Source organism: Jaculus jaculus, chromosome 2, assembly GCF_020740685.1.
Source record: "Jaculus jaculus isolate mJacJac1 chromosome 2, mJacJac1.mat.Y.cur, whole genome shotgun sequence".
Classification (NCBI taxonomy): domain Eukaryota; kingdom Metazoa; phylum Chordata; class Mammalia; order Rodentia; family Dipodidae; genus Jaculus; species Jaculus jaculus.
The window spans coordinates 105,472,748-105,499,954 of NC_059103.1; the positions used below are offsets into that span (position 1 = coordinate 105,472,748).

Here is a 27,207-nt window from a genome sequence, read left to right on the forward strand (position 1 = left end):
TGTAGTTGCCTGGATTGACATTTGGGTCCTCTGTTCCATTGATCTATGTATCTGTCTTTGTGCCAGTACCATGCTGTTTTTGTTACTATGGCTCTGTAATATAGCTTAAAATTGACTATGGTGATACCACTAGTCTTATTTTTGTTGCTCAAAATTATTTTAGATATTCGAGGTTTTTAGTGCTTCCAAATGAATTTTAGTATTTTTTTTCTATTTCTGTGAAGAATGCCATTGTGATTTTTTTTTTTTTTTTTTTTTTTTTTTGCTTTTTCGAGGTAGGGTCTCACTCTGGTCCAGGCTGACCTGGAATTAACTCTGTAGTCTCAGGGTGGCCTTGAACTCAAGGCGATCCTCCTACCTCTGCCTCCCGATTGCTGGGATTAAAGGCGTGCGCCACCACGCTCGGCGCCATTGTGATTTTGATGGGCATTACATTAAATGTGTAGATTGCTTTTGGTAAGATTGCCATTTTCACAATATTGATTCTTCCAATCCAAGAACATGGGTTGTCTTTCCATTTCCTAGTGTCTTCTGCAATTTCTAACTTGAGTATTTTAAAAGTTTTCCTTGTAGAGATCCTTTACTTCCTTGGTTAGGTTTATTTCAAGGAACTTTATTATTATTATTATTTTTTAATTATTTATTTATTTATTTGTGAGTGACAGACACAGAGAGAAAGACAGATAGAGGGAGAGAGAGAGAATGGGCGCGCCAGGGCTTCCAGCCTCTGCAAACAAACTCCAGACGCATGTGCCCCCCTGTGCATCTGGCTAACGTGGGACCTGGGGAACCGAGCCTCGAACTGGGGTCCTTAGGCTTCACAGGCAAGCGCTTAACCGCTAAGCCATCTCTCCAGCCCTATTATTATTTTTTTAATGCAATTGTGAATGGTAGTGATTCTCTGATTTCATCCTCAGAACGTTTGTTAGCATATAGGAGGGCTACTGATTTCTGTGTGTTTATTTTGTATCCTGCTACATTGCTCCAAAAAATTTGCTGGTGTAGTCTTTAGGATCCTTTATGTATAGAATCATATCATCTGCAAATAGTGATAATTTGGTCCCTTCCTTTCCAATTTGTATCCATTTTATGAGTGTCTCTTGCCTTATTGCTATAGCTAAGACTTCCAGTACTATATTAAATAAATGTGGGGACAGTGGACACCCATGTTGTGTTCCTGATTTTAATGGGAAAGCTTCAAGTTTTTCTCCACTTAGTGTTATGTTGGCTGTAGGTTTGTCATAAATAACCTTTATTATGTTGAGATATATTCCTTCTATTCCCAGTTTCTGTAGGACTTTTACCATGAAAGGATGTTGGATTTTGTTGAATGCCTTTTTTGCATCTGTTGAGATGATGATGTGATTTTTGTCCTTCAGTCCATTTATTTAGTGTATTACATTTATCAATTTGCATATGTTCAAACATCCCTGTATTTCTGGGATAAAGCCTACCTAATCAGGGCAAAAGATCTTTCTGACATATTCTTGTATTCTGTTTGTCAGTATTTTGTTGAGACTTGATCCATCTATGTTCATGAGGGAGGTTGGTCTAATTTTCTTTTTTTGTCCTGTCTATATCTGGCTTTGGTATCATGGTGATACTGGCTTCATAGAAGTAGTTCGGTAGGATTCCTTCCTTTTTTATTTTGTGGAAAAGTTTGAGAAGAATTGGTATTAGTTCTTCCATGAAGGTCTGGTAAAATTCACCAGTGAATCCATCTGGGCCTGGAACTTTTTAGTTGGGAGATTTTTTTTTTTTTATAACTGTTGGATCTCTGTACTTGTTATAGGTGTATTTAAGCAGTTAATTTCATATTGATTTAATTTTGGTAGGTCATATTAATGAAGGAAATCATTTCTTTCAGATTTTCAAACTTTGTGGAGTAGTCGTTCTTATAGTATGTCTGTATGACTTTTTAAAATTTCTCTGGTATCTGTTGTGATGGTGCCTTTTTCATCTCTAATTTCATTAATTTATGTCTTGTTCTCTCTCTTTTGGTCAGTTTTGCTAAGGGTTTATCAATCTTGTTTATCCTTTCAAAGAACCAGCTGTTTCACTGAATCTTTGGTTTTTTGGTTTCTATTTCATTAATTTCTGCCCTAGTCTTATTATTTACTCCCATCTACTGATTTTCAGTTTGCCTTGTTCTTCTTTTTCCAAGGTCTTAAGGTAGAGCATTAAGTTGCTTACTTGTGACCTTTTTATTTTTATTTTTGTTTGTTTTTGTTTATTTGAGAACGACAGAGAGAAAGAGGCAGAGAGAGAGAGAGAGAGAGAGAATGGGCCACTGCAAATGAACTCCAGATGCGTGCGCCCCCTTGTGCATCTGGCTAACATGGGTGCTGAGGAATCGAGCCTCGAACCAGGGTGCTTAGGCTTCACAAGCAAGCACTTAACTGCTAAGCCATCTCTCCAGCCCTCTTTTTTTGGGGGGGGGGCGTTTCGAGGTAGGTCTCACTCTAGCCCAGGCTGACCTGGGATTCATTGTGGAGTCTCAGGGTGGCCTGGAACTTACGGCAATACTCCTACTTCTGCCACCCAAGTGCTGGGATTAAAGGTGTGCGCCACTATACCCGTCCTAATTTCTTAATATAGGCACTTAAAGCTGTAAATTTTCCTCTTAGGACTGCATTCATTGTGTCCCAAAAGTTTTGGTATGTTGTGTTCTAATTATCATTTGATTCTATGAAGTTTTTGACTTCCAGTTTTATTTCCTCAATGTCCCATTCATCATTCAGTAAAGTACTGTTTAGTATACATGATTTTGTGTATGCTCTGTAGTTTTTCTTTTTGCTGATTCGCAATTTAATCCCATTGTGATCAGATAGAGGACAAGGAATTATTTCAGTTTTTCCTGTGTTTTTTAAGATTTGCTTTGTGTCCTAATATATGGTCTCTTAGAGAATGTTCCATGTGCTGCTGAGAAAAATGTGTATTCTGTGGCATTTGAATGGAATATTCTGTAGATATGTATTAGGTCCACTTGCTCTATGACCATTTAATCCAGGTATCTCTTTTGTTTATTTATTGGCGGGATGATCTGTCAGTAAGTAGATGAGAGTGTGGTATTGAAGTCACCTCCTACAGTTGTGCTTGGTGTTATCTGTGACCTTAAGTTTAATAGTGTTTGTTTGGGAGTACCCATGTTCAGTGCAAAAGTGTTTAGAATTATGGGCTGGAGATATGGCTTAGTGGTTAAGCGCTTGCCTGTGAAGCCTAAGGACCCCGGTTCGAGGCTTGAATCCCCAGGACCCACGTTAGCCAGATGCACAAGGGGGCGCACGTGTCTGGAGTTCGTTTGCAGTGGCTGAAGGCCCTGGTGCGCCTATTCTCTCTCTCTCTCTCTACTTACAAATAAATAAAAAGTAACATAAGTGTCTGGTATTAGTTTGCAGCTTCATGAAGCCTACCTCTTCTCTTCCACTTGCTAATAAATGAAAAATTAAAATAGAATCATAATGTATTTTTCTTATAGGCTCATTTTACTCAGTATCATCTCCAAGTTGTCCATGTTGTATCAAATGTCACACGGGGCTGATTAATTTTCTATTGCAGTACATTTTATTCATCCATTCATCTGTTAAGATTGATACTTGGGTGGCTTGTACCTTTTTGTATATGCATGTGTGGTGTGCATGCATACATGTAATGTTCACATGTGTGGGTGGATGGCCATAGGTTGAAGTTGGGTATATTCCTCAGTCGCTCTGTATGGTATCTCAGTTGAACCTAGTTATATAGTACTTAAAAAAAATTGAGACACACACTGTGGTGTGGTACAAGAAGTTCTACTGCTGCTGCAAATGAACTCTGGACATAGCCATCACTTTGTATAACTTTTTTTCATGGGTACTGGGCTTGTAGGCTGTGTAAGTGCCTTTAACCTACTGAACCATCTCCCCAGGTCTAACCATCACTTTTTTTTTTTCTTTAACCACCACTTTTTAAACACTTGGGGCTGGAGAGTAGTTAAAGAAGCTTGCTTGCAAAGCCGGATGGCCTGCGTTTTATTCCTCAGTACCCATGTAAAGCCAGATGCACAAAGTGGCACTATTATTTTCATACATGTACCTTGTGTATTTATCTTTTTTTAAAAAAATCATAAACCCTTCCTATTACCTACTGTTGTCACCTTTCTCTACTTAGTGCCTTTCTACTGAACCTGTTTTTTCCAGCTAGTCCCCCTTTATTTGATGTCTTTTTTTCCTCCCCTCCTGTACCATCCTGACAAAGTGTAAGTCTTACACAGGTGACAGTCATTGTGTGGTCAAATGCAAAATACCCCTTCATGTGCAGAAAACAGTATTCCAAACCACTCATCCATCTTTTGGCTTTTACAGTCTTTCTGTCCCCTTTTCTGCAGTGTTCCCTGAGCCCTGGAGGGAGTGGTAGAGATGTCTCATTTAGCACTGAGTACTCAACAGCCACTTATTTTTAGTACTTGGATGAGCCTTGAGTTGCCCCATTAGTCACCACCAGCTGCAAAAAAGAGGCTTCACTGACCAAAGTTGAGAACAGTACCAATATGTAGGTATAAACAAATATTTAGAGAGCAGGTTGACGAGCGCAGCATATTCATAGCCAGACAACGGTAGTATCTTGCTTCCGAGTACATATTATTACCTTCTCAGCCATACAGTCAAAAGACTATATTTTCAGGTCCAGACATGAATTCCTTCTGTGGGAATCTTACCCCTGCAACATTGTGTCATCTTTGCGCTAGTGGGCTTGTTAACTGACTAGTCAAAACAACCACTTAATTTTTTCTTTTCATTTACTTATTTTTAGGTGGGCACTCTGGTTTTTTAAAAATGATAAAAGCAAAACTTGGCAAGCAAACCTTCGACTGATCTCTAAGTTTGATACTGTTGAAGACTTTTGGGCGTAAGTAACTTTAAGTTTATTATCTCAAATTCACAAAGTATGGTAAAGATAATACTCATTTGGCTCTTACCAGTGATTGAATTAGTGATTGTGCTGCACTTTGCTTTGCTTAGTATGTACTAGGCCTATTGTTTGAACCTTAGCACTGCTAAAAAAAAAAAAAGCATTTCCTTTTCCTTATCTTCCTGTTAGAACCCTCCTTTATTTCCTAAGTACCTTTGACTGTATAGAGCTTATTATTCCCTTTTGTTGTTGTCTAGGTGCATTTGTTTCATAACTGGGTACTCGAGAATATAATTAAATAGTTCTTAATTTCTGCCAAAACTTTTCAGTGCAGTATTTGGTGCTTCCCATGCCCAGGACTTTTGAAATACCAAAGACTGAGGTGATTGAAATTCAGAAGATGGTTGAGAATGACATTCTCTGTAATATTAGTTCATTGATTTTATTAAGCTTTGTGATCAACTTCAAGAAGAAAGAATAAGTGAAGTGTTTTGCAGTTTTATTTCCAGTATATGAGAATGTTGACTTAGAATTAAACTTTTTTACATGTCCTAAAAATACAATGTAAATTGAAGTCTTTTGACAAGGCTGCTGTTGCTGCTTTTCAAAATATATTTTATTTATTTATTTATTTGAGAGAGACAGAATGGGTATGTCAGGGCCTCCAGCCACTACAAACAAACTCCAGATACATGCATCCCCTTGTGCATCTATCTGGCTTACATGGGTCCTGGAGAATCAAACTGGGATCCTTTGGCTTTCGAGGCAAATGTCTGAACTGCTAAACCATCTCTCCAGCCCTGTTCCCCCCCCCCCCCCCCGTAGGTCTCACTGTAGCCCAGGCTGACCTGGAATTCACTCTATTTGTATTCTTGGGGTGGCCTCAAAGTCACGGCGATCCTCCTACCTCTGCCTCCAAGTGCTGGGATTAAGGTGTGTGCCACCGTGCCTGGCTCATCTTCGAGGTTTGACATTGATTATCTAAAATTAGCATTTTTAGTTTTCTGAGGATCATACACCCAGGACATTGCACATGCTAGACAAATGCTATACCATTAAACTGCACTCCTAGCTTCCTCAAAGCTAACTTAGTATGACTTAATTTTTTAGACGGTGTATATAGCGGTAGTATTTGGGAACATGAAAGGCAAAACTTAAACACAGTTTGAAGATCTTGAAATTACGCAAATTATTAATTTATACGTCTGTATTTTGGGATCAGAGACACATTGAGTTTAGTGAGTCTTACATGTTTTATTTTTTTGAGGTAGGGTCTTACTGTGTCCTAGGCTGACCGAGAACTCACTGTACCTCCGGGCTGGCCTCGTTCTCCTTCCTCAGCCTCCTGATGTAGGATGAAAGGCATGTACCACAACACTGACAAGTTTATTTTTTATTGGTGTGAGTGTTATGTTTTCATGAGCCCTCTGAGTATTCTGTCCATACCAAAGAATGGATTGTGTGCGTGAAATTCTTTCTCAAGGCAAAAAGGTCTTTCTCAAAGGGAAAAGTATTTAGTATGCATTGCATCATTGAAAAAGCAAAGCATAAAATAAAGAAAACTGTAAGCTATGGGATTAACCACTTTGAGAATAGACTTTTATTATAAATGTTCAATTAAAAAATACTACAACTACACTTAGGCTCTACTAGTTCATAGATATAGTTGTTTGTTCAAGTTGGGCTTATCCTGTTTTGCCCTTCCTCAAAACATCAAGTGGTGGTATTCTAATTGTGTTTACTCAGGACTCTTTAATAATAACTCTTTAGCCTCACCATATAGGAGGAAAAAAAAGACTCTCCAATTTCCTATGGTAGAAAAAGAACAGTCTTGAATCCACCCTCAGTCATATTTGGACTTTCCTAGTTTGTTTAACTTTCACCAGTTTACATAGTTGTATTTTTAACTTGTCTTCTAATTAGAACATTGCCCCACACTTTAGTTATGTGTAAGTGAACTCATTGCAGAGTGTGATTTCTTACTGTAATTTAGGGATGTGATGGAATCATTCAGCTTCCTATAAATATCTTAAGCCACTCCTTAATTTCTCACTTTTTTCTTCTAATAGGATTAGTAAGCAAGCACTGAGTTTGCCCAATCTGTAATCTTACTAGTCTTTTATTTACTTATTTATTTTCTGAGATAGGGTCTCACTCTTGTCCAGGCTGACTTGGAATTCACTCTGTAGTCTCAGGGTGGCGTCGAGCTTACAGTGATCCTCCTACATCTGCCCTCCAAGTGCTGGGATTAAAGGTGTGTGCCACCACGTCTGGCTTACTGATCTTCTTTTAAATAAGCCGTTGGAAGCTTGAGACCTTAGAGCAGCATTGAAGGAAGAAAAGAGAAAAAGCACCTGAGTGCTGAGGAAATACTCATCTTACACTGTGTTTTTCTGAATTTAGTGTTGTTAACTTGATAGCCACTATTTATTTTTGGGCCTTTTGACTTTCATCATTGATAAGTTAGCTTGGTAACAGTGACCCTGCGAATGTTATCTTACCCAACCAAATTGGGTTATACTCTATTATACTAGTTATCTTATACTATACAATACGCTCAAAAGGATACAAAACTTTTTAAACTGCCTGAAATAATCCTAGACAAAATTAGAATAGCACAAGAGAACCTGACTAGGAATAAGTCTGTAAACATAGAGCTAATTTCTGCCATCCAATATTGGAGACAGGCAAAACCTGTATTTTGCTGACTTTAAATAAAACCAATTTTGGAGCTGGAGACATGGCTTAGCGGTTAAGCACTTGCCTGTGAAGCCTAAGGACCCCGGTTCAAGGCTCGATTCCCCAGGACCCACGCTAGCCAGATGCACAAGGGGGTGCATGCATCTGGAGTTCGTTTGCAGTGGCTGGAGGCCCTGGCGCGCCCATTCTCTCCCCCCCCCCCCCGTCTCTCTCTGCCTCTTTGTCTGTTGCTCTCAAATAAATAAATAAAAATAACAACAAAAAAAATTTAAAAAAAACCAATTTTGCAATAAAAAGACTTTAAGAGAAATGATCTAGTTTTCTACCTTTAGGCAACTAAGTATCTCAAATGTTATTTTGCTATTTTAGAATTTGGAAAATAGTTTAGCAATCCATAGATCCAGCTCATTGGCATGTGATTATGAGTCTAAGGGGTACACCTTGGAAACATAAAGCTCCCTAGCACTGCTGACTAACCAATAACATGTTTTGGAGTTTGTTTGGTTACCTCCAAGGATAATAATAATGTCAACTCTTATAAATCAAGCTATCCTGATGAATAGGTAGTTTGTCTTTCTCTTTATTCCTGGCGTGTTAGTAAACAAAGAAAACTATTTATTTGCCTTATTGATTCTTGCATTTACTCATCGCAAACCTTTGTTTTGTTTCTTAAATTTATATGTATTAAGGTCTATCACAATTTTTTTTAGAAAATAAATGTAGAATAAAATCTCAAATCTCAACAGTTTTTGGCAGTAATTTTATGTTAAAGTTTCTTGAACTTTAATCATTATTATTAATTACTAAGATATGTTTTGTTCATTTCAGCAATTAGCTATAGCCAAGAAATAAAAACATAAAAAATTTTCAAGTGTGTGTATATATAAAATATAAACACCCAAAGTGTGCATTACCTGCTATGTTTTTAATTATTATTTTCTTTTGCCTAGTCTATACAACCATATCCAGTTATCTAGTAATTTAATGCCTGGATGCGACTACTCACTTTTTAAGGTATGTTTAAAATGATTTAATATATTTGTTACAGGACAGAACTGCTAAGGTATTCACTAAGAAATTTACAAACATAGGAAATTGATTTAACTAGGTTTTGGATGGTAGGCTATGCCATAAGTCATAGAATTAAGAAAGTGTTACTTGAAATTGATTTTGGTGAGAGCTTTGGTTATCCAGCGTAGTCCCTTATATGTTTGAGTAGACTTGGATTATCAGTTATGTTTATCCCATGAAATATTTATAAATGGACCTTTGTTAGATAGTTGGGGGCGGGCATTAGTTAATTCTGAAGTTATGTCATTTTTTTTCCAATTTTAAATTTTATTTTTTTTTCTTTTCACAATTTTTATTAACATTTTCCATGATTATAAAAAATATCCCATGGTAATACCCTCCCTCTCCCTGCCCCCCCACACTTTCCCCTTTGAAATTCCATTCTCCATCATATTACCTCCCCATCTCAATCATTATACTTACATATATACAATACCAACCTATTAAGTACCCTCCTCCCTTCCTTTCATATCTCCTTTTTAACTTACCGGCCTCTGCTACTAAGTATTTTCCTTCTCACGCAGAAGCCCAATCATCTGTAGCTAGGATCTACATATGAGGGAGAACATGTGGCGCTTGGCTTTCTGGGCCTGGTTGCCTCACTTAGTATAATCCTTTCCAGGTCCACCCATTTTTCTGCCAATTTCCTAACTTCATTTTTCTTTACAGCTGAGTAGAACTCCATTGTATAAATGTGCCACATCTTCATTTTCCACTCATCAGTTGAGGGACATCTAGGCTGGTTCCATTTCCCAGCTATTATAAATTGAGCAGCAATAAACATGGTTGAGCATGTACTTCTAAGGAAATGAGATGAGTTCTTTGGATATATGCCTAGGAGTGCAATAGCTGGGTCATATGGTAGATCAATCTTTAGCTGTTTTAGGAACCTCCACACTGATTTCCACAATGGCTGGACCAGATTGCATTCCCACCAGCAGTGTAGGAGGGTTCCTCTTTTTCCACATCCCCGTCAACATTTATGATCATTTGTTTTCATGATGGTGGCCAATCTGACAGGAGTGAGATGGAATCTCAATGTAGTTATAATCTGCATTTCCTTAATGGCTAGTGACGTAGAACATTTTTTTAGATGCTTATATGCCATTCGTATTTCTTCCTTTGAGAACTCTATTTAGCTCCATAGCCCATTTTTGGATTGGCTTGTTTGATTCCTTATTATTTAACTTTTTGAGTTCTTTGTATATCCTAGATATTAATCCTCTATCAGATATATAGCTGGTGAAGATTTTTTCCCATTCTGTAGGATGCCTCTGCTTTTTTTAAAAAAAAAATTTTTATTAACATTTTCCATAATTATAAAATATATCCCATGGTAATTCCCTCCCTCCCCACCCCCACACTTTCCCATTTGAAATTCCATTCTCCATCATATTACCTCCCCATTACAATCATTGTAATTACATATATACATTTTAAGTATTTTAAGTATCCTCCTCCCTTTCTCTACTCTTTATGTCTCCTTTTTACCTTACTGGCCTCTGCTACTAAGTATTTTCATTCTCACACAGAAGCCCAATCATCTGTAGCTAGGATCCACATATGAGAGAGAACATGTGGCGCTTGGCTTTCTGGGCCTGGGTTTCCTCACTTAGTATAATACTTTCCAGGTCCATCTCCTCTTTGCTTTTTTCACTGTGTCCTTTGCAGTACAAAATCTTTGTAATTTCATGAGGTCCCAGTGATTAATCTGTGTTTTTATTGCCTGAGCAATTATATTTTAAAAATAATATTTTTGCTTACTTGCAAGAAGAGAGAGAAAAAATGGGCACACCAGGGCCCCCTACTATTACAAGTGAATTCCAGACACATGTACCATCTTCATCTGGCTTTATACATGGGTATGGGTGAACCAAGCCCAGGTCATCAGGTCTTGGTTGCAAGCACTAAACACTGAGCCATCTCTCCATCCCCAAGAAATTACATAATTTTAAAAAAGTTTTTGTATGGAAGTGTCTAGCTCCTCTCTTCAAAGGTATTTCCAAAAGTTTAAGAAAGAACCTGCAATTATGTGAAATCTCAAGGTTTGATAGCTACTAGTGACAAAGTCAGTACTCTTTGGCAGTCTTATAGTTCTGGGTTTTAGTTTTTGAATGACAGATTTGTGGGGAATAAAGGAAAATGTTGACAGGGTTGCTTGCTGATTCTAATGCTTACCTCTCAAACTCAGGGTTACGGTATTGTCTAATATTGTTGTTCTTACCCTGTAGGATGGTATTGAACCTATGTGGGAAGATGAGAAAAATAAACGGGGAGGACGATGGCTAATTACATTGAATAAGCAGCAGAGACGAAGTGACCTCGATCGCTTTTGGCTAGAGACAGTAAGTTTTTACAATTATACACCATGTTTAGAACATATTTTACTTGGTTTACTTAGAGGAGATAATGATGCCTGCACTAGAAAAATGGTGTTTGCTTCAGCAGCATGTGTGCCAAAATTGAAATGATACAGAGAAGAATAGCATGGTTCTTGCACAAAGATGACCTGCAAATTTGTGAGATGTTCCATCTTTTTTCAGTGCAACTGAAAATCATAATGCTAGGCAAAATAAGCCTGGCTCAGAAAGACAAATAAGCATGTTTTCTCATGTAGAACCTAGATTTAACATCATGGTGCAAACTTGATCACTAGCTTTGCTTGATGCATCAGAAGCTAATGAAACCAGGTTGCTAAAAAGTACTTGTCGTGATAGGACTTGTTGGCTTCCGAAGCTATTGACATGGCCCCATTCTTTGGTCATTTCATCAATCTCAAAATTATATAGTCTCACGTTTTGTATGATTAGGTTTTTTTTTAATGTATTTATTTACAAGGAGAGTTAGAGGCAGAGACAGAAGCAGAGAATGGGCATGCCAGGGACTCCAGTTGCTGCAAACTCCAGATGCATGCCACACCTTGTCACCTTGTGCATCTGGCTTATGTGAGTAGTGGGGAATTGAACCTTGTTCCTTAGTCTTTACAGGCAAATGCCTTTACTGCTAAGCCATCTCTCCAACCCATGATAGTTCGTTCTTTCTTTCCTTCTTTCCTTCTTTCCTTCTTTCCTTCTTTCCTTCTTTCCTTCCTTCCTTCCTTCCTTCCTTCCTTCCTTCCTTCCTTCCTTCCGTCCGTCCTTCCGTCCTTCCGTCCTTCCGTCCTTCCGTCCTTCCGTCCTTCCGTCCTTCCCGTTCGAGTATAGGGTCTCAAACTAGCCCAGGCTGACCTGAGATTCACTATGTAGTCTCAGGCTGCCCTTGAACTCATGGCAATCCTTTTACCTCTGCCTTCTGAGTGTTGGGATTAAAAGCATGTGCCACTATGCCTGGCTCCTTTTTTAAGATTTCTGTACTTAAAGCATTACTGTGCTGTGTTTCTATATATCAGTGCATTGTGAAATTATTGCTTTAAATAACCACAGTTTCTTTTTTTAATTATTTATTTATTGAGAGAGAGATACAGAAATAGGCAGGTAGAGAAAGAGAATGGGTGTGCCAGGGCCTCCAGCCACTGCAAACAAACTCCAGATGTGTGTGTCCCCAAGTGCATCTGGTTTACGTGGGTCCTAGGGAGTTGAACCTTGTTCCTTTGGCTTTGCAGGCAAGTGCCTTAACCACTAAGTAATCCTCCAGCCCCACAGTTTCTATATACTAAACTTTGGGAACAGAGTTCATAATTTGTTTTCTTACCATTTGACTCTACTAGGTTTATAGTTGGCATTTATTAAGTTAGGCATTTATATAATATATATATATATATATATATATATATATATATATATAAATTTATATATAAATAAAGAAAAACGTGATGCTGTTTATTTTTAAGAGATCATTAGTAAGTGTCATTTTTAGAATTCCATGTTAAAAATTCAAGACAAGCTGGATATGGTGACACATGCCTTTAATCTCAGCACTTGGAAGGCACTGGTAGGAGGATCACTGTGAGTTCAAGGCTACCCCGAGACTACATAGTGAATTCTAGGTCAGCCTGGGCTAGAGTGAGACCCTACCTAAAAAACAAAACAACAAGACAAGGGCTGGAGAGATGAATTAGTGGTTAAGGCGCTTGCCTGCAAAGCCTAAGGACTCAGGTTCCATTCTCCAGTATCTATGTAAAGCCACATGTACAAGGTGGCACATGCTGTCTGGAGTTTGTTTGCAGTGGCAAGAAGTCTTGGCTTTCTCATTCATTCTCCCCCCACACACACATTAATTAATCAGTTAATTAATTTATGTTTTGATGGGCTGGTGAGATGACTTAGCGATTAAGGAGCTTGCCTACACAGCCTGAGGGACCTAGGTTCAATCCCCCAGTACCCATGTAAGTCAGATACACAAGGTAATGCATGCATCTGGAGTTTATTTGCAGTGGCTGGAAACCCTGGCATCATGCCCATTCTTTATATATCTACTCTCTAATAATATATAAATATAATACTTTTTTTAAATATACACTTTAAAAATAGTTTTAAAAATTAGGTAGAAAAGTATTCAAATATGACACACTACTTGACCTGTAGTCTACGTGCATACATACACTCAAATTTGCACTTGGACACACATGCAAAAAAAAAATTGGGACATTTCCAGTTTGGAGGATGAATAATTTCTAGAGATGGGTATAATGATAGTTATTCATTAGTGTTAAGTACATACTTTTAAAATTGTTAAAGTGCTACACTTTATGCTTTGTTTATTTTAGACTCCTTTCTAAAAGAAATAGCAAATTTTCATGAAAAGCAAGAACATGACAATTAGTGTACCGACAAATAGTTCTTTCAGCCATCTCCTTAATGTTTCTGCCAACAAATAGAAGCAGCAACAGAAAAAGTGCATATTCAATAGTTCTACTTTGGCTTTTCAAGGTAGGGTCTCACTGTAGCCCAGGCAGACCTGGAACTCACTGTGTAGTCTCAGTGGCCTCTTAACTCATGGCGATCCTCCTACCTCTGCCTCCTGAGTCCTGGGATTAAAGGTGTGAGGCTCCCCCTCCCCCCCAGCATAGACACTGAAAAATTTAAAAGTCAAGGCAACCAGACTTTAATCCTTGTACTTCTGAGGCAGAGATAGGAGGATCGCTTGAGTTCATGGCCACCCTGAGACTACACAGTGAATTTCAGGTCAGCCTGGGCTAGAATGAAACTCTGCCTCCAAAAAAACAAGAAAAGGAAAAGAAAAAAAAAAAGTCAAGGCAAAGAACTATCTACATAAACAGAATTTTAAAACTTGAAACCATCAACTGTGTGTGTGTTTTTTGGGTTTTTTTTTTGTTTGTTTGTTTTTTAGGTAGACTTCAAACTTTCAGGAATCCTTCCTCAGCCTGCCCAGCTTAAAATGTCAACTCAGATTTAAAAATGATTGCAGTTTTATAAATATCAACACATTTAGAGAAGAGAGACTTGCTATGAGTTATTAAATATAATTTGTCTTTCTTTTTTAGCTGCTGTGCCTTATTGGAGAATCTTTTGATGACTACAGTGATGATGTATGTGGAGCCGTTGTTAATGTTAGAGCTAAAGGTGATAAGATAGCAATATGGACGACTGAATGTGAACACAGAGAAGCTGTTACACATATAGGGTACGTTTTTGCTCTATGAGCTTTTGTGACAATGTTAAGAGTAATGCACCAGAAATATATATTTACACATATAATACATATTTTATATATATTATGTATAATATATATATTATTTTATTTTATATTTTTGGTTTTTTGAGTTTGGGTCTAGCTCAGGCTGACCTGGAATTCACTGTGTAGTCTCAGGTTGGCCTCAAACTCACAGCAATCCTCCTATCTTTGCCTCCCAAGTGCTGGGATTAAAGGCGTGTGCCACCATGCCCATCACCAGAAATATTTTTACAACTATGACTTTCCCTGTTTTCATGAACACATAATTTTGGACTCCTGTTTGTGTTTATCACATTCATATGTTTTCCATTTCTCTAAAATTGCTTTGCTCAGCAATGAGTGCATAATCATTAGTGCAATCTACTTTGGCATGTAGCATTTTATTTTTTTGCTAAATGCAAATATTTTTCCTTACTTTGAAAAGTGCTATTTGAAGACAAAGCACTACTTTGAAAAGCAGGAATTTATGGAATTCCCAATAATCCATTGAGTACTAATACGTCCTATGAATGTTTAACATGTTGTATATAAAGTTTTTACTCTATTTTGGTAAATTTTATTCCTTTTGAAAGTGGCTTATAATTTTTTTTTACCCAGATAACAGTATTAGCAAGAATTCTCTTAACTACATACAAATTAGGAAAAAAAAAAATTTTTTTTTTGTTCTTTTCATGTGCTGTGACTGTGTAATACATCTGAGGCTGACCTCAAACTCGATGGTGCCCAGGCTGTCCCTGCACATGGAGTTTAGGCTCACTTGGCTTGAACTTTCAGCTCTTGGGCCTTAGCCTCCCATATACTCAGATTATCGTCATGTACCATTGTGCCAGTCTAAGTAAAATTTGACATTAAATTTGATGTTAAAGTCAAGACTGTTATATTTGCCCCTTTGTGTTATTTCAAACATAACTTCTGTGTGTCAGTTCCTTTCCAGGTTCAAAAGTCTAGGGGTATTCCACCTTTTACTTGATGTAAGAAAGGAGTTGATGGCTGATTTGCACCTGTAGTCTTTCTATTTATCTTGTGTTCCTTTTTATCCTATCAATGTACCATAACTTATTTCTGTTTCTGTTTGGTGGACATTGGGGTTCTTTCTTGCTGTTTTTAAAAAAAATTGCTTCTCTTTTGAGGTAGAGTCTCATTGTAGCCCAGGTTGACCTGGAATTCATTCTAACCCCAGACTGGCCTTGAACTCATAGTGATCTTCTTACCTCTGCCTCCCCCAGTAGCTAGTATTTTACATACATGTATATAATGTTACCATCATTGTCACCCTTCCATTGAACCCCTTCTTTCCAGTTAGTCCTTATTCGATTTTGATGCCTTTTTTCCTGCATCCATGACAAAATGTTAATGTCTAACATTGTGCAGGTGATGAGTCACTTTGAGGTCATGAATGGGCAAGCAACATTCCTAGCATAGCCTCTATCTCCACTGTTCTTCCCACTCCCTTGCTGTGGTGGGTCCCAGCCATAATCCCAGCACTGGGGAGGGTGAAGCAGAGGAGGATCTCTGTGAGTTTACTGCCAACCTGGGGCTCTTGTGTTAGCCTGAGCTAAAATTAGACCCTGTCTCTAGAAAACAAAGCAAAAAATGGGAACCAGAAAAAAAGCCTAGACAATAGTCCACCATAGTTTTTAATACTTAGGTATATAATCGGGACCAGTGGGATAATACAAAAATTAATTTGGGGAGTTAATATTTATTTATAAAACTAATTTAAAGCAATTAGGGTTTTTATTTGTGTCAATGTTAATATTTCTAAAGTTTCTATAATTTTCTTACAACCCCTCCTCCCACAGGTAGGGTCTCACTCCAGCCCAGGCTGACCTGCAGTTAACTATATAGTTTTAGGTGGCTTTGAACTCACAGCAGTCCTACCTACCTACCTTTGCCTCCCGAGTGCTGGGATTAAAAGCCTGTTTCACCACACCTTGCATGATTAAAATTTTTTAAAAAAATTTTTATTTATATGAGAAAAAGGGGCAGACAGAGTGAGTGTGTGTGCACCCGCACCTCTAGACACTGTAAATGAACTCCAGACACATGTGCCACCTTGTACAGCTGGTTTACATGGGTACTTGGGAATAAAACCTGGGTCCCTAGGCTTTACAGGCAAGTGCCTTAACCTCTAAGCCATCTGTTGCAGTCAGGTTCACATGGCTGGTAGAAATCCCCCCATCAAGGGCAGCTTGTAGGTAAAAAGAGGTTTATTTTGGCTTACAGGCTCAAGGAGGAAGCTCCATGATGGCAGGGGTAAATGATTTCATAAGCAGAGGGTATACATCACCCCCTGGCCAACATAAGGTGGACAATAGCAACAGGAAAGAGTGCCCATCACTGGTATGGGGGAACTGGCAATAACACCCATAAGCCCGCTCCCAACAATACACTGCCTCCAAGAGGCTTTAATTCCCAATTGCTGTCAGCTGGAAAGATTAACATTCAGAGTACCTAAGTTTATGGGGACACCTGAATCAAACCACCACATTCTGCTCCAACCCCCATAATCTGATAACCAGCCATCTGTGATGTAAAATAAAATCCATTTAGTCCAACTTTAAGAGTCCCCATAGTTTTTATTAATCCCATAATCCCAGGTCTTTAACTGAGCCAAAACACAAAAAAAATCCCCCTCCCCCCAAAACCAGTAATGGCACAGAATAAGTGCACTGCAAAAGATGACATTGAGCATAGCAAAGAAATATTCAACCAATACAAGATTTAAACAGGGCAGACATCAACTCTGTAGCTCCAAGTCTTAACAACTATAGTCAGTGACAAGTGTCCAGGTCTGATAATTCTAACCATCAACAAGACTGGAGTCCCAATTCTGCCCCTGCAGCCAGACTACTCACAGTCCTAGAAAACTTCCATCTGGGTCTGGCAGCTCTCCTTGGCAGCCATCTCGTGTTCCAGCATCTCCACTGGCTCTCCACTGCAACCCATGGTTCATTCTCAGGATTCCATCAAGTCTCCATGTAGGCATCCAGCAAACCTGCTTTACACTGCCCATGGCTGTTTCTAAAACAAAAGATCATGTTGCATATTCACTGATCCTCTCTCTCTTTCCTGCATTTCTTATACTCCACAATGCCAGGTAGGGTGGAGGGGAAGGGGAATAAAGCAGACTTTGAAGAACAGGATGCTTGTTCAACATCCCTTCCCAGTGCAGGTCAGCTGGCCCAACCTCAGTGGTTATCATCTCCCAGTTACAGCTTGAACAGGCAGCAGTTTGGCCTAAACATTTCTTTCTGTGCCAAACCCCTCTGCTCACACCAGTCCATTTCTATGCAAAGCAACCCTGCACAAATTATCAGGACATGGGCATAATAGCAACCCTCATACAAATTGCTTCTAGCCCAGTCTAGGCAAAGCTTTCTCACCCTCACAAGCCAAACCTTACAGTTGTATTACAGTTATTATTACAGGTCTTATTGCATTCAGGTCTTTCAACTCTGACCAGAAAAGTTCATCAAGTTGTACTTACATCATCACTACAAGGGGTTTCTTAGGCCAATATTTCAAATCCTACATTCCTCTTGAAAATCAGCTCCAATATGTCAAAGCCACACATTCAGGTGTCTAGCAGCAAATGACCCCACTGCTCGGTACCAACATTACTATTATAATCAGGCTCATATTGCTGGTAGAGATCACCCAACCATGAACAGCTTGTAGGGGAAACAAAAGGTTTATTTTGGTTTATAGGCTCAAGGGGGAAGCTCCATGATGGCAGGGAAAGTGATGGCATGAGCAGGGAATGAACAGTAGCAACAGAGTATGTTAAACACTGGCATGGGGAATCTGGCTATAACACCCACCCCCAACAATAAATACACTGCCTCCAGGAGGCTTTAATTTCCAGTTGCTATCAGCTAGGGAAACTAGCATTCAGAATACCTAAGTTTATGGGGGACACCTGTATCAAATCACCACACCATCTCTCCAGCCTGAGATTTTTTTTTTTAAGTGTTTTATTTATTTGACAGAGGCAGAGAGGGAGGGAGAAAGAATGGGTGCATCAAGGGCCTCCAGCCGCTGCAAACTAACTTCATATGCATGTGCCACGTTTTGCATCTGGTTTACATGGTCTTTTGGCTTTGCACGCAAGTGCCTCAACTGCTAAGCCATCCCTCCAGCCCCTCCCTCCCCCACCTTTTTTTTTGAGCTAGGGTCTCTAGCCAAAGGTGACCTGGGATTCATATGTAGTCTGAGGGTGGCCTCGTACTCATGGTGATTGTCCTGCCTCTGCCTCTTGAGTACTGGGATTAAAGGCATATGCCACCATACCCATCTCAGCCCCCCCCTTTTAAAAATGCCTATAAGTTTGCATGACTCAGTGCTTTTGCTTTTTGACATTTTAATGGTAATAGAAATTGTTTTTAATATAATCTCATAGTAGTTATCACTTAAAATTTTTTTTAAGATACCTTGTTTTATGGAAGCTCCATTCTAATTGATGGTAAAATATAAGAAAACTTTGTATCATGTTGGATAATATAGCTCTATTAAGAAGTATTTTATTTTACTCTTCTACCCCCCCCCCCCCCGTAAGATCTCATTAGTTCAGGCTGACCTGGAATTCACTATGTAGTCTTGAGGTGGCCTTGAACTCATGGTGATCCTTTTACATCTGCCTCCCGATTACTGGGATTAAAGGAGTGTGCCACCATGCCTGGCTCTACTTATTTTTTAATTTTTGGTATTTCTTTCTGAGAATTAAAAATTGGAATTTCCAAGGTGGTGTATGAGGGATTTTGTGATTTTTTTTTTTTTGAGGTAGGGTCTTGCTCTAGCCCAGGCTCACCCTAGAATTTACTATGGAGCCTCAGGGTGGTCTCAAACTCATGGCAATCCTCCTACCTCTGGCTCCAAAGTGCATGTGCCATCATGCCTGGCTTGTGGGTTTTTGAGGTAGGGTTTCATACTAGCCCAGGCTGACCTGGAGTTCACTATTTAGTCTCACAGTGGCCTGGAACTCGCAGCAATACTCCTAACTTCTGCCTCCCAAGTACTGAGATTAAAGGCATGTGCCACCGTGCCCTGCCTTTTTTTTTTTTTTTTTTGAGGTAGGGTCTTGCTGTAGCCCAGGCTAACCTGGAATTCATTATGTAGTCTCAAGGTGGCCTTGAACTCTCGACAATCCTCCTACCGAAGCCTCCCAACTGCTGGGATTAAAGGCATGAGTCACCATGCCTAGTTGTGTGGTATTTTTCACCTGTTGTCAGCCTTATTTCATATTCATTTATGATCCATAAGTACACCACTTTATTTACTTTGTTCTTGGCTTTCACACGTGCTGATTCTTTGATTTGTATAGGTATACTGCCCATATACTTAATCTTGTTTTTGATACTCATCAGATTTTGTTCTCAGACACATATACTTTGGAAATTAGGCTATACGGTTATTATATAAACTAGAATAGAGTCCATATCTAATTTGCTTGTATATTATTTTTTGGAGCTAGTATCTTGCTATGTAGCCCAGGTTGGTATATTGAACTCAGCCATTGTCCTGCCACAGCCTCCTTGGTGCTAAGATAATAGGCATACATGTGATGTTCCTACATCATTATTACTATTGGATTGTATTTCCTGAAATGAAATGCTGTGAGTTCAGGGACTAACCTTGTTTTAGTTACTATTGATGTAATAATAATTACAGTAGAGCATTATGTAGACGTGATTGGATTTCAGATATTTTTTAAGTTACATTTGTTGATTATGACAGTGGCAGAAACATTTTTTTACTACTTTCTGTGGGTTTTTTTTTAATATAATGGCTAATGATGAATTTTTAAAAATAAAAGTTAATAACCATTGTCTTATTTGTCTTCTAGGAGGGTATACAAGGAAAGATTAGGACTTTCTCCAAAGATAGTGATTGGTTATCAGTCCCATGCAGACACAGCGACTAAGAGCGGCTCCACCACTAAAAATAGGTTTGTTGTTTAAGAAGACACCTTCTGAGTATTCTCATAGGAGACTGCGTCAAGCAATCGAGATTTGGGAGCTGAACCAAAGCCTCATCACAGCAGAGTGGACTGCATTTGAATTTTATTCCATCTAAATGTTGCTAAGATATAAGAGAAGTGTCATTCTCCTTTGTCTTGTACTTCTGTGTTCTTTTTTTTTTTTTTTTTTTAATTTTTTGCTAGAGTGTCCACTCTCCCAATCAAAGAATTACCGTATACACCATGCCCAGAATCCATAAATGTGTTCCTGGACTACTCTGTAATAGCTTAGCTGAATTACCATTACAATTATAAACACATTTTACCTTTCCACCATATTCAAAAAAGAACTTGCATTTTTATACCTTAGCAGGAAAAATACTTTATGTTCCACTTTATGCAGGAGCATATTGCTGGTTTGAGTATGATGAGTACAGTTTTCTAGCAATTTCTCTTTCTACAGCATATGTTTGCTGTACTCTTGCTGATGGCTGCTAGTTTTTAATTTATTTGTTTCCCTACTTGATAACATGAGTGATTCTGATTGCAGTTTTTCATTTGTTCTGCTTTTGTTTTTTCTCATGTAACATTGGTGAAGGATCCAGGAATATGACAGAAGGTGGAATAAACATTAATTTTGTGCATTCTAATTTTTTGGTTTTTTTGTAACTACAAAGCTTTGCTACAAATTTATGCATTTCATTCAAATCAGTGATCTATGTTTGTGTGATTTCCTAAACATAATTGTGGATTATAAAAAATGTAACACCATAATTACATTCCTAACTAGAATTAGTATGTCTGTTTTGTATCTTTATGCTGTATTTTAACACTTTGTATTACTTAGGTTGTTTTGCTTTGGTTAAAATGGCTCAAGTAGAAAAGCGGTCCCATTCATATTAAGACAGTGTACAAAACTGTAAATAAAATGTGTACAGTGAATTGTCTTTTAGACAACTAGATTTGTCCTTTTATTTCTCCATCTCTGTAGAAGGAACCTGTACTTATTGCAAGGCAGTCTCTTGTGTCTTCTTGTAGTGTCTTCCATAGGCACAACCTAAGTTTGGAGCACTAGTTTGCTTATTATTATGTTTATTACAATTTTTAATAAATTGAATAGGTAGTATATATATATGTAATTAAAACTGATGTGGCTATCTTTTTTAATAAAGTTAAGGCACAGTTCTTCAGTCTTAGGTTAAGTAATTATTTTCAATATGTTGAAATTCATGAGAATTGGGATTTTGGTGCATCACCATTTGATAGGAACAGTGGTTGTAAACGTTGCTAAGATGTTTTTACATAAGGTTCAAAATAATATAGAGATAAAACAGGTAGTGGGGGCATATGTGTTAAGAATTTTATTTAGTGTTGCTATCTATAGATGAAACAGTAAACAAGTATTAAAATATTAAAATGTATTTATACTGGTCAATTGTCATAGTGTTCTGTAAACTTGAAAACTTGATCTACTCTTTGCTAATATCATTTGAAAGCAAACTTTATAATAATTTTGTCTGTAATTGTATAGTTCAGATCCTGTGAAATGAAGTATGGCTATTGTAGACCAAAGGGCAAACTGTAGGTAGCAGAATGGAAATCATTAGTTGAGAGAAAGTTATCTTTAAGTGATGATTATGAATTAATCCTTTTCAAACTTAACAAAAATCCTTATAAAATAAACATGAAGTTAATAGCCTTGCTTTCATTTTTAGAATTCAAATTTTTAGAGTACCACAGATTACTATATGATGATTGCTTAGTCCCAGTCACCTCTTGTCAAATATTCTAGAAATTCCCAATCTTGATTGTAATAACATTCTGCATCTACTGTTTACTGTTTAAGCTTGGATGTTTCATTTAGCTGATTTTTGTTGATAAAATGTATAATTATGAGTATTTCAAGGACTTCCTGAAATGTGGTGGTGATGGTAATGTATTGCCTATGAATGGGATTGGAGTAGCTATCTGTATTAGAAGTGAATTTTCATATTCCTTTAATTGTAAGATGTAGTTTAATTGTAAAAAATGTCAGCTTATAGGGCTGGAAAAAGTATAATACATTAAATATATACAGTTTTAAAGTTAAAAGATAGTTATAACATTTGATTATAAATTTTATATCTTTTCCCCAGTGGCAGGTAGGAAAATAAATTACTCAGAATTATCTAATTGCTCCTGAAGTATCATAGTGACTTGCATAACTTTACTATCTTACTCTTACTGTCCCTGCCCAACAAGATAGTACAAATAGATGTATTTTCTTAATAGGAAATTGAAATAATCTATAATGGAGAGTTAATAGTTCATTATAAGAGTGAAATTTTGTTTTAAGGATTTAATACCAATTCTACAGAAGGACTTAAATAATACTATTAATATCAGGCAATGTTCCAGTCAATGCATAGTAGCCTGCACAATCCTTTGATATATTGGTGCTGTCACATTTTACAAATGAAACAGGAGCATAAAGATTTAAGTAACTGTAGCATCTGTCAGGTTCAGAGTGAGTTTGAATCCTGGAATTTGGTTGCAGTGACCCTAAATGACATTATACTTTTGAAGAACTAAAGGCTTATCTAGTAAATTATATCCACTTGTAGTCAGTTTTATCTAGACAAATGTTTCTCTCTCTCTTTTTTTCTTTGGTAATCAGGCTAATAGTGGGAAATTTTTTAGGCTCATTCTGTTGCCAACCAGCTGTTATTTGAGTTCCGAGAGCATGAAAGCAGGATGCAGGAGTTGTAGTGTAAGTGAATATTTTCATAAACAGTTTTATATAATCTATATTCTAAATTATTGTCTCACAAGTGGCAAAATAAAAAAGAAAGATTCCCAAATTGATAGAAGTCTAGATTCTTAAATGCTGAAGTTGCATTTTTAAAAGCTTAAATTAACTAAGCATCCAGGTATTGTGGGCATACTTGTAATTTAGTACTGAAGCAGGAAGAACACTGGTTGAAAGTCAGCCTGGGTTATATTGGGAAACCCTGTGTCAGAAAGGTAAGGGTTCTTGCATAGCATGTACATGGTTCTGTGTTCTGTGTTTGATCTCCAGCATTGCTGAAAAATAGGCATGTTATGTCTCCATGCTATTGTTTGTTTATAGATTGTCTTCATTATTGAATGGGCTGAAGGGACTTCAGTTTTTCACTTGACAATAAATTCAAGATTTTACGTCTGATTGACACTATAAAACAAACCTATTCACCATGCCTAATGTAAGTTTTGGGTGTTCAGAAATTTGTGATTTTTAAAAGTACATATTTTTTGTTTATTTGCAAGCAAAGAGATACAGGCCAAGGGTGGGGAGAGAGTACAGATGTGCCAGGGCTTTTAGCCACTTGAAACAAACTCCAGATACATACGCCATTATGTGCATCTAGTTTATGTGAATATTGTGTGATTGAACCCTGGTTGTTAGGCTCTGGAGGCAAACACCTTAACCACTGAGCCATCTCTCCAGCCCTTGTATAGTGATTTTACATTGCTGCAACATTAAAGCAATTATCATTTTTCTACTCTTCTCCCCTTCTCCCACTCCCAGGTAGGGTCTCACTCTAGCCTAGGCTGACCTGGAATTCACTATGGAGTCACAGGGTGGCCTTGAACTCATGGCAACCCTCCTACCTCTGCCTCCCGAGTGCTGGGATTAAAGGCGTGTGCCACCACACCCGTCATCATTTTCTACTCTTTCAAGAAGCTTTTATTATGAAAGTTATGTCTGACAGCATGAGAAGTTAAAACTGTCCCTACATCACAAAGAGTTTGAGAAGCACTTCTCTCAGGTTGCCTTCCCCAGTATCACTGGCTAGCTGATTGGCTTGGCATTTTCTAAAACAGTGAGGTCTTTTGTGTCTGCAGTCTGTAACTAATGGATTTCCTGTTCTGTAGCATCTTCATACATATCCTGCTTAGTGTGGATTTCAGAGTAATACATCAGGCAACTTAGTAGCTAGGGTAAGAATGTAGACCTCTGCTTTCTTATTTTTTTCACTTCTGGGAAGCAGATAAATGGTAGGCATGTGATCCCATGAAATTTAAAATAGGAATTACTTACCTTTTAATTTAACCTCTTTTAAAAATATTTGTGTGGGCCAGTATCTCGCCACTTGATACCAATGGATGTTTTTGCCACTGGTTTTATGTGGATGCTAGGAAATGGAAGCCTAGGCTGGCAAGCTTTGTGGACCTTTAGCCACTGGGCAATTTCCCCAGCCTCAATTTTTCCTTTTTTTTCTCCCTTCTGAACTTGTAATTTTTCATCTTGCACAAGTGACTTCCATACTTTTTTCCTACCAAAAGCAAAACAATGCTATAAAACTTGTATTGAACACTTTATCATGCCTCTTGTTGCATGCATATAGCTAGAAAATGGACTAGCCCACTGTTGTAAAGAAACTTAAGCAACGTTCAAAATAAGTGGTTGAATCTATAAGGTTGTTCAAGTGGCTTTTGTTGCTGAAATAGAACATTTGCATTCTTAGGAATAGTGTGGTCCAGAGGTAAATCTAAACTCAAAGCCAATGTGCTGAGGACTGAGCCCTTAACACTCAAGTCTAAGGTGCATCATAGTACAGAATTCAGCAAGCCAACGTGTGTACATCTAGCTTTAAGAAGACCTAGTTTCTGTTCTATGTCACTAAACTTCCACATAAAGCTGTTTTTTGAATTGTGAAAGCACATTGAAAGTTTTCAGTATTTAAATTTTTTATTTTTCAGTACAGTTGTGCCTGCCTGCATTGATGTGCTTTTGGAAGTAGCAGACCTTTCTTTAGCCATCTCCCCAAAATACTAATTTTTCTTTGTTAATGTTTTACTAAACATAGCAGGCTTAATTTTTTAGGAAGGTAACAAGTTCTTTATCTTTTTTTGAATATTATTTATTTTGCAAGCAGAGAGACAAACAGAATGGGTACTCCAGGGCCTCTAGCCACTGCAGACAAGCCCCAGATGCATATGCCACTTTGCAGATGGCTTTACATGGGTACTAGGGAATTGAAACCTGGTTGTTAGGCTTTGCAGGCAAGTCCCTTGATGGCTGAGCCATTCAGCAGTCCCAAAATTCTCATTCTTCAAGGTACTTCTTAGATTTCTTGTTAATGTCTACATTTCCTGTGCATAAACTAAATATATGTACACATGTGGATTTTTTTCCTTTGGACACAGTCATTAGCACTATTTTGTTTCGTCTTAGACACTTGTTATAATTCACAGAAGATTATTTTTACTGGTCCTAGAAGTTGATTATGTGGAAAAAATGTATATGCATATACACGCACATGTATGCATACGCCCTGCCTGGATATATTTGTGTTGGCTTGCCTGCACAGACCTATTCAAGACTGTTAAGATACAGTCAGCCAGGCATGGTGGCACACACCTTTAATCCCAATACTCAAGAGGGTGAGGTATTACGGTTACTTTGAGGCCGCACTGAGAATGCAATGAATTCCAGGTCAGCTTGGCCTAAGTGAGACTCTACCTCAAAATTAAAAAAAGGCCTGGAGAGATGGCTTAACTGTTAAGGCGTTTGCCTGTGGAGCCTAAGGATCCAGGTTCAATTACCCAGTATCCACATAAGCCAGATGCACAATGTAATGCAGCCTCTGGAGTTCATCTGCAGTGGCTAGAAGCCCTGGTGTGCCTGTTCATTCTCTTTCCCCCTGTCCCTCTCAAGTAAAAAAAAATTGATGACAAAAGTAGTAGGTTTTCTTTGCATCTTGAATGTAGTGAAGGCGGTTTGTGTTTATCTATCTGAAGTGACACTACCTGTTTGACCTCCAGACCATTGTGTCCCATGTGTAAGGACCTTCCATCTGTTTTGCCTTGTGTTACAAAACAGCTTTTAGTTTTTTTCAGTTTTGATCACATTTTGTGATTGTCTTTAATTTCTTTCAGTGAGCCAGCATTAAGTGAGACAGTTTAATTGCTAGATTACACTTTCCCTCAAAAACATGTAATGAACTCTAGTATATGCTTTTAATTTGAAATCTGGAAATGTTGAAAAGTACTGAATTGCTGTTACACTGGACCTCACTTCATTTTTAGATTTTAAAATGAATTTTACAATCTCTTGGTTGTAACAAATTTGCTTTTTGAGGTAGGGTCTTGATGCTGTAGCACAGGCTGACTTGGAATTCACTATGTAGTCTCAGGTTAGCCTTCAGCCATCCTCCTATCTCTACTTCTCGAGTGAGATTAAAGGCACGCATCACCATGCCTGGCCACTTTGTTTTTTACTCTTTTAAAAAATGTTTTTATTTTTATAAATTTTATTTATTTGCAAGGAGTGTAAAGGAGAGAGAATGGGTGTGCCAGGGCCTCTTAAAACTGCAAATGTACTCCAGACACATGCCACTTTGTGCATCTGGCTTTACATGGGTACTGGGGAATCAAACTCAGGTTGTCGGGCTTTGCAAGCAAGCTCCTTAACTACTGAGCCATTCCCCAGCTCTCAATTTGTAAGAGTATTTTTCTCTACTTTTCCCCCTTTCAACCTTTCATTTTAGGGTGGTTTTTGCATAATGATACATGTTCTGGTGGGGATACTCCATAGGAAATAAGAGGCTTAAGATTTGTCTTAACTATGGTTGTCCCCCCCCCCCTTTAATCCCAGCTACACAGTGAGCTCCAGGTCAGCCTGGGCTAGAGCAAGACCCTGACCCTACCTTGAAAAACCAAATAAAATAAAATAAACAAAAAAAATTCCAGTGTGTTCCAAATGCAGCAATTCACTATGCAGTCCTGTCTTACTAAGCCTACAGCAATATGAAGTATGTGGCTTTTTTTTTTTTTTTTTGCCTTACTGTGAGAAGTTACTTAAAAAGAAAAAAGGAAATGAAGGTATGAAGTAAAATAAGGTTAGCTTGGATAATGCATTCGATAAGCCCATTCTCGTGACCAAATGAAAAGGAAAAGCAATTTTCTCCCAGATGCAATTGGCATGCTTG

The 27,207-nt window shown here is 38.0% G+C and overlaps 1 protein-coding gene and 2 non-coding genes across 4 annotated transcripts in view; all 3 read left to right on the forward strand.

The window, feature by feature from the left end:
* Positions 1 to 21,206, forward strand: part of Eif4e (eukaryotic translation initiation factor 4E) — a 50,093-nt gene extending 28,887 nt beyond the window's left edge. For both annotated transcript variants that reach the window (XM_045143810.1, XM_045143811.1), the window contains exons 3-7: positions 4,792 to 4,887; positions 8,541 to 8,604; positions 10,893 to 11,006; positions 14,105 to 14,244; positions 20,141 to 21,206. In XM_045143810.1, coding sequence (XP_044999745.1) covers positions 4,792 to 4,887; positions 8,541 to 8,604; positions 10,893 to 11,006; positions 14,105 to 14,244; positions 20,141 to 20,255 — 529 coding nt within the window. In that variant the 3' untranslated portion in view covers positions 20,256 to 21,206. The remainder of the gene's footprint in view (positions 1 to 4,791; positions 4,888 to 8,540; positions 8,605 to 10,892; positions 11,007 to 14,104; positions 14,245 to 20,140) is intronic.
* On the forward strand, positions 11,098 to 11,200 carry LOC123459016. Its single transcript, XR_006635948.1, has one exon. It is a non-coding gene; the product is annotated as a U6 spliceosomal RNA (small nuclear RNA).
* On the forward strand, positions 11,299 to 11,433 carry LOC123459112. Its single transcript, XR_006636027.1, has one exon. It is a non-coding gene; the product is annotated as a small nucleolar RNA SNORA66 (small nucleolar RNA).
* Positions 21,207 to 27,207: the final 6,001 nt, after the last annotated feature.